The following is a 13,799-nucleotide window of genomic DNA, read 5'->3' as shown; positions in this document are numbered from 1 at the left end:
AGCAGAATAAACTTCGCTGTAGTCAAACGTGGTCCTGAATTGTACTAAGGTCAGAGAACAATTCATGTGACCGTTGGTAAATATTTAAATGGAATGTGAAATATGAAGAACTTGATAGGAAATTTCAAAAAGCGAAACTGCTGCCTTTGATCTGAGGGTGGAGGTGGGACCAGCCTTGATTCTGGTGTTAAGCAGAACTGGCAAGAGTGAAGTGTGAATTTGTTTCTTACCAGTGTGATGTATCTCAAACACATATATACATACCTGATGTGAAGGTGTCACTACTTTCTCCTGCCTGCCCGTCCTGCCCCCTAGCTGTACAAGATATTTACACAGATGATTCTTCTAATGAATTTGTAACATTAAACATTTTGGTCAGTGTTTGCTGCACCTTGGCTGTGCAGCAGTGCAACCCTGCAGCTGGAGTCTGTGGTTGACTGTGTTCCTTGGGAGAGATTAAAAAGATATTCAGTGCTCTGATGATGGTAGTGGAACGGGAACACATCCCATCCTGGCTGTACTCTGGCATTAATGCTTTATTTTCAAGAGTGTAAGGTCAATTACTCAGATACATCAGAACACTTTTAAGGCATATTGCCCAGGCTATTTTCAATGGGATTTATTAAGATTCATACTCGCTTTGAGTGTGCTTATCAAATCTGCTTTTGGAATGTTCTTCAATTGAATTGTAGGAATGTTCTTTTTTTGTAGTGTTTCTCAAAAAAATCACCACGTTAGCAACCAACAGTCATAGAAGCAAGATCATTCATTGTTTTGCCCTTAAAAATCTGTGGAAATCATATGATCCGAAAGGAAAACTTCTATCTCGGAAAACAAGAAATCATGAATTGAAAATTAAGAAATATGTTGCTACCTTAATAGTGATTAGTTGCTGGAATAGGATCAGTCTTTTACCTCAAAGACATTTTGAATGTATTTCAGGCTTCTTTATATATGTTTAAATACAGTATAAACAGTTATAGGAGATTATTCTTTTTGCATTTAAAATGTGAATCAAGAAATGTAAGAAACATTTTCTTCCTGTTACATATTGAACACAGTCTATTCAAGATCTTTGATATTTAAAAGAAAATGCCTCAAGTAAGCATCTGAACTGTAGAGCTAGCTTTTCTTTGCACTGGTAGGTTATAAATACTTTAATAATAGAATAATATGTTTCAAAAATAGATCTGGTATGCTTTGAGGGGTAGGTAAAATGGCCTGTCTGTCAAGAGTGTGGCTGAATTACTCTTCTATTTCATTTCAGTTTAAAAACCCTCTTATTATGCTTCTCCTGGCATCTGCAGTCATCAGTGTTGTAATGCATCAGTTTGATGATGCTGTCAGTATTACTGTGGTAAGCAAATAAAATTCTGCCTTGGTTGGGAGTACTTGGGAATGTGTGACCACAGGTGTGTTCAGCATCATGTGCATGCCTGTGTGGGGTGGGATCACTTGATTGCAGTTACTGACTTTGATTTGTGTGTTATAATTAAATCCGTTTAGTTCGAGACTGGATTTTGTTGTTTTTTTCTCCTTGATTGATAGCAGCAATACATACCAAAATACATCCATGAATAATTTTATGGCTGCTTCTTGCATCTTTTCTATTGGTTAAAATGCCTGCCTTCAGGCATTTGTTCAGAGAAGCAATTTTTGGCGTATTCTGTGTAATTCTAATCTTAAATTATGCTTTAATTTCAAATTAAAGCCAACAGAAACCACCTGTGAATTTACTTGAAAGATGTAATCTTTTAAAACATGAAGAAGTAAAGCCTGACCTCTCTAGAAACCCCAGAAGAAAGATAGAAGCTGAAATAATAGATTTTTTGTAGAAGGTCGCAGTTAAATAGGATGCTAAACTAGTGAGCCAAATATAGTACTCATAACTGTTTGTCACTGCAGTTGGCACAGAGAGGAAAACTGTAACCCTTTGACCTTCTAGGGGTGATAGGTGGTGACTGAAAATCATGATTTCTGTATGACTAGAGGCCAGTTCTAGCTGGTTTGGTTTTTTTCTGTTTTGTCTTATCTCTGCACTTTCTGTGTTGACTTTGCTTTGGTACATAACTCAGAGTAACTGGATATTTGCTCCTACTCTGATTTTTTATGAAGAGTAGTTGCCTTTGAAAAAGAAACTGTGTGGCCTCTTAAAGATAAAACTTGCAGTTTTTAATTTGAGTGTAGTGTTGGTTTGGAATAGTTCACTGTGTTCCTAAGTTGGATGCAAGTAAATTGTTGTATTATGAAATATATTTAATTATTGGGGCTGAAAGTTGAATTATTTCATGTTTTTTCCCCTTGGTTAGTGCCCTTAACTCTATTTTTTAACCCTCTTGAGCAGGGCAGTGAGAAAAAACCAAGGCAGTTAGTGTAAGAGAGCAGTAATTTCTGTGTTCTTTGTTATAGCCTGGGAAGAAGTCTTGTAATACCCTTGTGAACATTGCTAGAAGTATCTTAAAATACAGAGAAGAAGTGTGGTTGAGTTAAAGTTATCAGCTGTGGGTTTTGTCTAACTTCTGACTAACTTGTGCCATTTACTCTTGTTATTATCAATAATGCTCACTTTATCACCAAGTGAATATTTGTTTTACTCCATTTTCAGATGATAGTGCAGCTTTTCTGACTACATTTGTGCTCAGAACCTTGGCAACAAAACTTGTTTGCTACTAAAGATCAATGACATATATTTCTTTTGGTGGCACTGCTATCTTAAGCTGCTTCTGCCATCTTTTTAGCTCTGCTAGTACAACTTCTTGATCTGGAGTGGGAACTGGTGAAGATTAAAAGAAAGATAAAATCATTAAATATGTTCCATTTGGCTTCTTAATGCAAGCCATTACACACAGACACAAGCTGAGACACTGATGTGAGGCTAGGAATGCAAAACTTTTTCAGTAGCATGGTCTGTGGAATATACTACAGCCTTCAAAAAACCATGCAGTTGTGGTGGAAATATTCCATGGAAAGATTAAATATATATAGTTATTTCCTCATATTCAGTTGGTGAGCCTGTTGTTACTATCACAAGTAAGGTGGATTTATGTGGATTTATTGAAGAGTTCAAAAGAGTTTTTCACTTGCAAAATGGTAATATCTTGGTTATTTTTAGTAGCTGCAGTGTGTACTTGAAAGGCTTAATTAATGGTTGTTGTGTTATGGTTCTGGAAGAAATCAGTGTAACAGCTCAGCTTGAGTAACAAATTCAGTTAATGTAGCAAAACTCAATTTGAGAGTGTATTGAAGGAGAAGATGAGACTTGCTTTACAACAAACTGATCTTAGTTGTTTCTTGAAATGGATTTATTTCATTTGCTCACTTTCACATCACGTGCTTAGAAGCCCTATAATGTTCAAGTTGAAGTGTTGCATCCAGAATTGTATGTGATAGAGGGGATTATGAAGGCTGCTCATGAGGCCTTAGTACTTATCTTGGATTCTTCCTAATGAGCAATATTTTTTAGCTTTTTTTGTTTGGGATCTCTGACGTCCTGTCTGTTTGGGTTGTGCCCAGTGTCCTTTTCACTCTGCGGGTACCTTGGACAGAGTATCTGAGGCTTATCCTTCTCTTGCTCTTGCTAGGATGTTTTATGGCTCCAGACAGGTTCTTCAGCTTGCTGTCTCTTATCTCGTCTTTCTGTTGTTTTGGTATTTGAATGAAACCACATCTGTGATGCCCTGTCGCAGCAGAACACCTTTGTTCTGGTCACAGAAAACACCAGTCAGGTTTTCTATTTGTGTCATGGGTCTCTTTCCATTGCTGTCTCTTATTCACTGTTCAGAAACAGGAAGCAGAGGCAGTTTTTCAAGTTTGCTATCTAGTTATTAATCTTATTTTTATTAAAATCAGTTTATTGCATTCTTGGACATCACTGAAGCAGGTGTAAATAGATAATGGCATTGCTTTCATGACAGACCTAAGAGATACCAAGTGATTTTGAGCATGGGAAAATTAGTTTGTTTCCAAATCATCTTGTTAATATGTAGCAATAACTATGGCTGAGCACAATCAAATACGATTGCTTACTTTCATAGTCATCTGGAATGCTTTTATCTCACCTCTTTCTGTTCTCTTTCAGGCAATAGTCATTGTTGTTACAGTTGCCTTCGTTCAGGTAAGACAGCAGTTGTCCAAGTAAGATCATTGCTTTTATGTAAACTCTTTTATTAAAAAGATTGAAGTAGCTGTCTTGGTGCATTGTGCTGTGAATGCTTGAGTAATGTGCTTTCATCCAAGTCTTTGCCTTTTCTAAAGTGCATTATTTGTCCTGCTTTAACTGTGTTGACATTTATGCACCTGTATCAGTATTATACTCAGCAATAAGAATACTTGTAGGGAAGCCTTTGTAATAAACAGTGTAGGAGTACTTAAACATCTGATTTCATTGAAAAGATTTTGAAAATGTAACTCTTGCTTTAATTTTGTCCAAAAATGGAAAAAAAAGGTTGTCTTCGTTTCCTAAGTCATAAAAAAGTTGTTTTCATTCTGTAAATGCACAGCTTTAGGAAGGGTGTACCTAAACCAGAATTGCTTTGTGTGTTTGTGCTTTTTATCTTTAATTACCTTAATTTTGTAACCTGTTAATCAAGTTAAAGGTGAGCTGTGTTACCTTGGTTCTCCTGGGGCTAAGAGCATGAACACAGTATTTTTGGTACTAATTGTTAAACTGTAGCATTCAATAATGTGTCTGATCTCTGAATTTAGAAGCATTTTAGCAAGTATTACAAAGACCTGAAGATGTTGAAGGAAAATGCAAAGGATCTCTGCTGTTTTTTCAGAAGAAACATGTGTAGGCAAATCTGTAAATTTTTCAGTGTTTGGACCATACTTACTTTTTAACATAATACAGAACTGTTGAAAGTAATCTTTTATCTGCTTGGAAAATTACTTAATACAACTTTATTAATGAAATAAATTTCAGTAACTGTATTTTATGTTGTGTAAGTTTTCCCAGTTTAAAACTATGATCTGCTTTATTTTTAAAAAAATGTCTCCGCAGGAGTACAGATCAGAAAAATCTCTTGAAGAGCTTAGTAAACTAGTGCCTCCAGAATGTCATTGGTATGTAGTTTTGTCCTTTGAGTCCTAAAGTAAATCATAAGAAGTTTAATCTGAAATGAGTAAACAGGAAAATTTTACTGAATTTAACTCCTTTGTATCAAGTTCTTATGCTGAAATAGAACACACTTCGCTTTTGCTCATTTTTAAGATTGTTTTATGAGCCTAAAAAATGACACTGTGTGGTTGTGTGTCTGAACCCTTGCAATGATGTTACTGATGTGTAAGCTCTCAGAAAGAAGCAGAAAATTAGAAATATTTTGCTGAAATGTGTAGCATTGCAATGTGCAATCAATGGTGGGAATGCTTTTCTAAGCCAAAATTCACTCTTACTGCTTTTTGTGCCTACAGTGTGCGAGAAGGTCGGGTGGAACACACACTTGCAAGAGATTTAGTGCCAGGTGATACAGTCTGCCTGTCAGTGGGAGACAGAGTCCCAGCTGATCTACGATTATTTGAGGTATATTCCTAACTTGGATTTAATATGTGATAACTTTACTTATTGTGGGACAGAGGGGAAGGGAAGATAGCCACTGAGTACTGAAGTGCAGTAACTGGGCTTGTTTTGGAGTTCACAACTGTCTTGAAAGAAAATTTGCAATAATTACTTTCCAAATGTCAGATACATTCTTAACCATTGTGTATAGTTTCTTACTGTAGGACAGGAGAAGAAAGAATTTTTCAATTTTATGTATAATGTATTATTGAAAATGCTATTTTCTTTTCCCTCTAAAGTTAAATATGTTCTAAAAACATTGTTTTTAGTCTGAATGTCAAGATATTTTGGCATCTGGTTGAAGGTGGTTTCACTCTTTATTTGCAATAAATTTTAAGATGTAGTTCCAGTTTTCTCCAATAGTGAAATGTCAGAAAAACTTGTGAAATTGTGCAGGTGTAATCTTTTCTCTCTGACACTTTTTCATCAGTGTGTGTCGTTATATCTTCTTGTTTACTAAATACTTAATTTGTGGTATTTGGTGGAAGTACTTGAGTTGAAGCAATTGCACTATAGCAGTACTTGAACATTCTCTAAAAATTAAGTGGAATGTGTATATATATTCATCTGTCATATTTTGGTGGTTTCAGGTAATAATGGTTTTATATCAGATTGGTCATCTTGTTTTGCTCAGTATCTGGGCTATCCTGTTAAAGTAGTGTCTGGATATAAAAATCTGTATGTCCAGGTTATCCACAGTTGATAATTTATTAATCAGTGTTCATTTCATAGACAATTTCTAAATTAACTAGTTTTCTGACAAATTTGTTTGGACTGTGTTGTTAGACTCTGTGGTGTAGTTGTTACTTCAGTGGGTTTGTTTTTTATGACTGCAAACACTGCTTCCTTTGGCAATTGTGTAGTCCCTGCGTTGTTATGAAACTACTGTTGCAGCAGCACCTACTTTCTTGCTCATATCTGATACCATGCTATGATAGCAGTGTGCTCAGGCCTCTTGCAAAGGAAAGCAGAAATGGAATTAAAAGTTTCTAAGCTGTCTGCAGCCCTGCACTAGATGAGAATTTTTTCCATCGTAAGCTACTCTTGCAGCGCATTTGAAAATAAGAGCATGTAATCTTATTTCCCTCTTCTGTCTACTGGGCATTGCTACAGGGTGGTGGGTTTTAAAAAGAAATTATATGGAGATCATCTTCTCAGAGAAAGAACTAGATTTGTTCTGTATATTCTCGTTGATGCTGTCCTAGAAAACAGTAGAAGTGGTAACTAGGCGCTATTTGTTTTGGGAAGGCATTTGTGTAAGTGAAAACTTTTCTTCACTGATCTGATTTTTTGGGGACAATCTTGATTTTCAAAATGAATTTGTTTTCTGGTCTACGTTTTCTGTATGTTAATGAATGGTCCATCAAGTTTCCTGATCATCATCTCTAAAGCCAGTGTATTGAATCAAGAACTAACATACCTATAACAGTGTAGACTTGAAACATGATTTCTTTTTGGTTGTAGTGGTTCAGATTCACCAATTTGAGTTTCCTGGCCAATGCACCAAATAATGTTTTAGTGCTGGCTAAAATCACCAGTGCACTTATTTCTTGCTGTGAGATATGGATTAGGAGAAGGGCAAAACAGGCTTAAAACTTAAAAGGTATAAAGAAACTTTATTAACAGGACAAGAATAAGAAGCATCAGAATAAAACTCCCAGAACACCTTTCCTCCCCCTAACTTTTTCCTTTCCCAACTGACCATGTAGAGGCAAAAACTGGGATGTTAAAGCAGTACCAACTATAAAATGGTCTTTCATCAGTTCTTGTAGGGGCAGTTTTCTCTTGCCATGCCATGGAGACTCCTCCACAAGAAACAGTTTTCTTGTGGCTTTTCATTTCCATTAATAGAAGCTGCCTGGGCAAAAAAGTTCTGCATTGTGAAATTCCTCCCATTTTCACAGCCCTGCTAGAGGTGTGTCCATGGGCCATGAACTCATTGGGTATTATTTTAAAGATGAGTTGTTCAAAGGCAAAGATTCTTTCCATCTGTCTCTGTGATCATCTCTGGGAACAGAGGTTTTCTTCTTTCCCTGGGGGCAAAGGGTCTGCATCACTCTCTTCTCTCTCTCTGTTCAAGCTTCTCATGGGATCACAGCTACTCCAGCATCTGCTTGGCTTCATCAATGGATGCTTCTGCTCAGATATACAGTTTGAATACTTCATCCCCCCAATACTCTCTCATGAATTAAAGGAGATATTTCAGTATATCATTATCCATCCCCATGGCCCTACCAAAAGAATATTTCAGCCCCATTCAGCATCTCCTCATTCTCCTTCCATCTGAGGCTTGACTCCTTCTTTACTGACCTTGGTGTTTTCACCTTGTCTTTCTACGTGTTGTCACGCTGTCCTTTTCTCTCCCTGGAGAGAGGAACAAGGTCTGCAGGTCTCATCTGCGTAGTGAAAGTGTTAATATTTCACCCAGTGCCACAGCAGTCACTGTGTTGGATTTCAGGCTGCGCTGGGCCCCTCCCTGTGTCCGGCAGCTGCTGGGAGCAGGGGCTCAGCTTGGGGCCATTGGTTTGGGCCAGGGCAGGTTTAGTGACAGCGAGATGTCAGCAGCCATGGCCCGGCCCAGCCTGAGCCAGGGCTCCCCCAGCCTTCATCCCCTGCCCGGGAGCCGCTGGGGTCCGGCCCGGCCTCCCCCAGGCCGTACAGGCCGCGGGGAAGTGGGGCTGGCCCCACCAGAGCTGCGTTACCTTTCGAGGCTGGAACAAAAAAGGAGAGACTTCCTAGGCTTGTGTTTTTAAAATGCGGATCTCACAGAGGTGGATCTAATTTCTGAATGGTGCAAAATGCTGTCATTTCTCAGAACTATCCAGGTATTGGCCTTTCCCAGGCACAGAGGAAGCTCCCAGCAGCTTCTCTCAAAGAAATCACTTCTGTGGGTGTTTTTTTTACTTCTTCCCAAAATGTCAGTGTGAAACCACCATGTTGGTAGTGGTCTTAAATATTTCAGAGCTCATGGCTAAATTTGAATAGTAGCAAAGTGGCATCTTCATCTTCCATCTTTGATTCTGGTGAGAGCTCTGTAGGAGTGCTCATTGCTTTGTCTATCCTTAAAATATTGACATGTTTTCTTGTTGTATTAATAAATTGGTTATGTTTTAATGGTCAAAATCGTGAAACTTACGTTTACACTTCTGAATGCTTACAAAATACTGTCATGTTTTTTACCTATTTTGTTTTCAAAGGCTGTGGACCTTTCTATTGATGAATCCAGTCTCACAGGTGAGACAGCTCCTTGCTCTAAATCTACAGCTCCTCAGCCAGCAGCAACCAATGGAGACCTTACTTCTAGGAGCAATATTGCTTTCATGGGGACATTGGTCAGATGTGGAAAAGCAAAGGTAAAATCATTGTTGAGAGAGAAGACTATGTTCCATGTTTCAACTATTTGAAGGCATTTCTTACTTTTTAATTTTACCTCCCAGTAATTAGTGTGATAATTTGCAGAGCTTTTCTCATATGCTTTTTCATACACTAGTTTAATAAGAAAACTATGGCCATAAGAGCTCAAATTCATAGGGATGTGAAACTCCTCTGTTGAGATTGTGGTGTTTTGCTTCTAGAGCTACATTCATGTGTTTGAAAATACGGTCTGGCTAGTGTTGGGTGTTAGCAATTTGAGTTTTGCTACTGGTTATTAGTAAGTACTTTAGCAGTGCACAGAAAAGCAATTTGTTTCACTGAGGCAAAAGGTTTTTTAGGAGAAATTCCCTACTTGTGACAAGAACTAATTCTATAAGCCAGGTTAAAATTTTTGTTGGGCTAAATGGTATTTGTCCGTGATTGGAGTCAAATCTGTCAATGACAACCACTAACATTATATTTCAGATTTCATTTGGCTTTATCTTTATGTTGTTTTTTGTTTCTTTTTAGGGGATAGTTATTGGAACAGGAGAAAACTCTGAATTTGGGGAGGTTTTCAAAATGATGCAAGCAGAAGAGGTAAGAGAAGATATTTAGCAGCAAAGACATAGTTTGAAAGTGTGTTTCATTCATTAAAAATTTGAATTTATTCCATAGGAACTTAGTTAAACATACATTGCTTTCAGTATTTTCCTTTCCTCTAGTGGAGCAAATCTTAGCTCTCGGACATGAAAGTAATAATTGAATGCAGTGCAACAAAATATCTGTAGCTGACCCAAAGATACTAACTGTGAAAATAATACTCTGCACCTGTCTAAATATTTACATAGCTTTCTATTTTGCTAAATTGAATTTTCTGTAGATGATTAAAAGTATTCATTCTGAGATATAACTGTCTTTCCGGGGCTCTAATGCCTCTGTTTTGAAAATCAGTTTTATTCTTGCTACCAAGAGCTTTTTTGGTCTTGGAGGAAGTGCAGTGGCTTGTAATTGGCATGATGTTTTGTTTTTTTAATAAAATTTTTGATAAGACCTTTTATATTAGATTTGTTATTGCTATCACAAAGCTCTAGAAGAATATTTCTAATAAATATTTAATTTCATTAAGTATTTTTGAATCTCATTGAATTCTGTGAAAGAACAGTCTGTTTACCTAAAGTAAATATATGGAAATATGGGGTATAACTTCATGCTATTCACTGACTGTCTCGAATTTTACATTTGTGAAGTAAAATGTGATGCAGTCCATTTGTTAACTGCTGCATGTTTGCCATTCTTCAAGGCTCCTAAGACACCTCTGCAGAAGAGCATGGATCTCTTGGGAAAACAGCTTTCCTTGTATTCCTTTGTTATAATAGGTAAGATAATTTCTGTAAAACAATTTCAAAAGATTATCTAATGGAAACTAGTGTGTTTAGGCCTAGGAAATGGAAAACTAAATCTCTAAAGCACTTTTGGCTCCTATTTCATTTGTGACTTTGAGTTCATGTCACTAATCATCTGAAAATTGCATAATGTGACATAACTAATCATAAAGGTGTTTATTTGCTTCTTCCTGCAAATGTGCTTTGTCTTTCTGTCCTCCAAATGTTTCCTTTTAAATTGCAATGTGTCTTGGATTCTGATTCAAGGTGTGCATAAGTGAGCACCTCACTTAGAGATGTGATTGGGCAACTTGACTGGCTGATACTTTCTTCGTCTTTGCTGTACTAATGGAATCATGACAGTGAAATAAATAATATATTTTTATAGGTAGCACAATGGAAAGCTATGTTCTGGTTATTTGAGTTTTTTCTTATCCCCATGAGGCTACAGTACATGCTGGTTTTACATTAATCCCCTTGACTGTTTTCTTTATAGGAGTTATTATGCTAGTTGGCTGGTTGCAAGGAAAGCATATCCTTGATATGTTCACAATTGGTGTGAGGTAAGATTTATGGTTTGAAATAAAGTAGATCATGCATTACAGCAAGTGTTTGAAAGCTAGTGATCTGTTTTATAATATGCTTGCATACACTGCTCTTAACTTCATGGAAGTAATGCAAAATGAAAATAAAAAAGCAAATTCATACATATTTTTAATGATGCAGAGTGTTCCTGTCAGTCTCTTAAACTTTACATTCATATGGTGATTTCTGAGTGTCTTGTGGAACATCTGCAAACAGACAGTAGAGTTGTACAGTTCGAATTTTTGTTGCTGAGTAAATAAAGTAGCTGTAATTTTACAAGGCATATGAAAAAACTAAGTTATTGCAAGCTTTGTGTCATGTAGTTCAATAACTCATCTTCTGCTATATTATGCAAACTTAATCCCAGTGTGTTTGCTGAGAACAGCACTGAATTTAGATGGTCTAACTCCATACTCCTAGAAAAATTGTTGGGTTGCTGATTACATGGGTAGTGCGTAAGGCAGAAGGGTTTCTTTAAGTGACAGGATCAGACTCTGAAGAATTACACATTTGTGGAGGAGAGAACAGAAACCCAGGAACTGCATCTTGGAGCATTGCCTAATGAGTTGTGATCTTGTTTACACTGCATCAAGTTTTTTATTTGTTTATTTTTTAAATGACCTTCAAAGCCATTCCCTCACTTAAATTGCTGCCACATCATGATCTGACAGTAGCAATTGTGGATCAGTGGTGGCATTTCTCGGTTCTGTTTAGTGCTGACAACACTTATTCTTCACAATAAGTAGTAGTCAGCACTAAACTGGGCTCCTTTGCACAGCCCTAATTAGTGTTTTGTGTAGGCAAAACAGATGTACAATTGATTTCTCCCTCTCCCCTACATTTCTTCATACTTTTGCATAAAGAATGAGTAGAAATTATTTAATATATTTCATTTGTTGCTGTCTTCAGCAGATTTCTTATAATGCATGCTATTCAACTAGAATCACATGGCAATCACATCACTCCTTCCTTTCTGTTTTAATCTCAGTGACCAGTCAGCTACAGAAACAATTTTCTGAACTGTAAATTCATCACTTCTGTGTATTCCTGTATGACATTCGAAAACACATCTGTGTATTTACTTTCATTACAGTTTGGCTGTAGCTGCAATCCCTGAAGGACTCCCAATTGTGGTAACAGTGACACTGGCCCTTGGGGTGATGAGAATGGTGAAGAAACGGGCAATTGTAAAAAAGCTGCCTATTGTTGAAACTTTAGGTATGACTAGACTAACTTAGAGATATTGTTTTTGATATAAATGTTAGGAAATACTGATGACTAATGAGGAAAACAAAGCAGTTATTCTTATTTTGTTAGCAGTGTGGTGGCATCTAAAACATTCCTGAACTGAATGTGTGCTACACTGGAGCAATTCAGGGAGAGTTTCTGTGGGCCTCCTGACTACTTTTTTTGAACTGAAATAAAGAATCTGCCAATTAATAGCCTGCCATGCTATTAATACAGTAAGCTAAATGTTTGCTGGAAGATGTTCCTGTTAAATAAGACTTGCAAAAGGTTTTTTTAAGTTAAAACTTTCTGGTGTAAATTTAGGGGTGATACTGACAGTTGAAAACAAACCCATATTTGGATATTAGAAAAAGTTTTGTAATCATAATGCACCTTCAGGTTTTTATGCTGCTCACAGTAGAACATAAAATCATTTAAAAACTTTAAAGCTCAAAGAACTTTTATATGCAGGTTGAGTCATAAAACATGTAAAGCACAGAACATGGAAAAGGAATAGAAATACGAAGTTAAATAATTCTGCTGCATCTGAATTCCTTTTTGCAATTTGAAGATTGGGAAATTTTTTTTCCAGTGCCTCTAGCAGAGTTTCATTAGTGTTGCAAGGTATTTTGTTGCTGGTACAGGTCCTGCTGTCATGTCCAGAAATGTCAAGATACTGCAAAACTCTTTCCATCTCCATTCCAGAATTAAAACGGCATATACAAATCTCACATTTCTGTAATCTTTTCAAACTTACTAAAATTTGCAGGTTTATTAGTAAGTCACACTTGTGACTTAGTAGTGTAACACTTGTGTGACACAAATACTGTGGCTAGTGTTAAATGCATGTTGTAGTTTTTAAGAAAGAAGAGTGATTCCTTTAAAGCAGGCTCTTAGTTTTTCTCCTCACCAGGAATCACAATTGAGATTTCAGTAATGTAGTTTGAGGTACAGCAGAATAAAATAGAGGCGAAGTTGTGGGTGGACACATTTTGTATAAATTGTGAATTTGGGATTTAAATTAGTTTGGAGGTTTTTTTTTTATTTCTTGGACAAACTCAAAGAACCTTGTACAATTATTCATTAGTAGTTGAAAATTTGCTGTCTCTCCCTTGTTTTTATTCACAGACAGCTGCAATATTTCGAGAACTTTGCTCAGGTTGCATACTTTTCTCTTTGTTTCTCAGGTTGTTATAAATAAGAATTGTTTTATAAATGTTAATTTGTTATTTCAGGTTGTTGCAATGTCATTTGTTCAGATAAAACTGGAACCCTGACAAAGAATGAAATGACTGTTACCCATATTTTTACTTCTGATGGGCAGCATGCTGAGGTATGTAGTATGACACTTAGACTTGAATTTGCCTTTTTATTTTGTTGTGTGTATCAGCTGAAACAGGCTGGACTATACTGCAGGTAAAGCATCAGTTAAGAAAGCATAAATTTGTTGCGTTAAACTCCTGTCCCTCAGTTCATTTACTATGCAGCCTTTGAGCTGTGCTATCCAAGCCTTCTCTGGTTACAGAAGCATTTTTTTATATAGGTTAAATTCTTAAAAAAATTTAGTGACTGTAGGTCACACACAATAAGAGTCAGATGCTAAGATACACAGACAAGTTGAGAGATTGGTTTTTGTCAGTATAGAAAGTTGAGGCTATTTTGCTCTTTCAGGTACAAAGAAAATCCCCTAAAAT

The 13,799-nt window shown here is 36.6% G+C and overlaps 1 protein-coding gene across 7 annotated transcripts in view; it reads left to right on the top strand.

Moving 5' to 3' along the window:
• The window catches only part of ATP2C1 (ATPase secretory pathway Ca2+ transporting 1), a 63,215-nt gene that overhangs the window by 32,585 nt on the left and 16,831 nt on the right, over window positions 1-13,799 (top strand). For all 7 annotated transcript variants that reach the window (XM_088067810.1, XM_088067583.1, XM_005518998.3 and 4 more), the window contains 10 exons: window positions 1,268-1,357; window positions 4,079-4,114; window positions 5,000-5,061; window positions 5,410-5,518; window positions 8,752-8,907; window positions 9,440-9,508; window positions 10,212-10,287; window positions 10,790-10,856; window positions 11,972-12,096; window positions 13,341-13,438. In XM_088067810.1, coding sequence (XP_087923936.1) covers window positions 1,268-1,357; window positions 4,079-4,114; window positions 5,000-5,061; window positions 5,410-5,518; window positions 8,752-8,907; window positions 9,440-9,508; window positions 10,212-10,287; window positions 10,790-10,856; window positions 11,972-12,096; window positions 13,341-13,438 — 888 coding nt within the window. The remainder of the gene's footprint in view (window positions 1-1,267; window positions 1,358-4,078; window positions 4,115-4,999; window positions 5,062-5,409; window positions 5,519-8,751; window positions 8,908-9,439; window positions 9,509-10,211; window positions 10,288-10,789; window positions 10,857-11,971; window positions 12,097-13,340; window positions 13,439-13,799) is intronic.

The sequence above is a fragment of the Pseudopodoces humilis genome, chromosome 1, assembly GCF_049639895.1.
Source record: "Pseudopodoces humilis isolate 2021_Gansu_Grassland_sample_001 chromosome 1, ASM4963989v1, whole genome shotgun sequence".
NCBI classification, from domain to species: domain Eukaryota; kingdom Metazoa; phylum Chordata; class Aves; order Passeriformes; family Paridae; genus Pseudopodoces; species Pseudopodoces humilis.
This window is presented reverse-complemented; position numbering and strand designations above follow the sequence as displayed.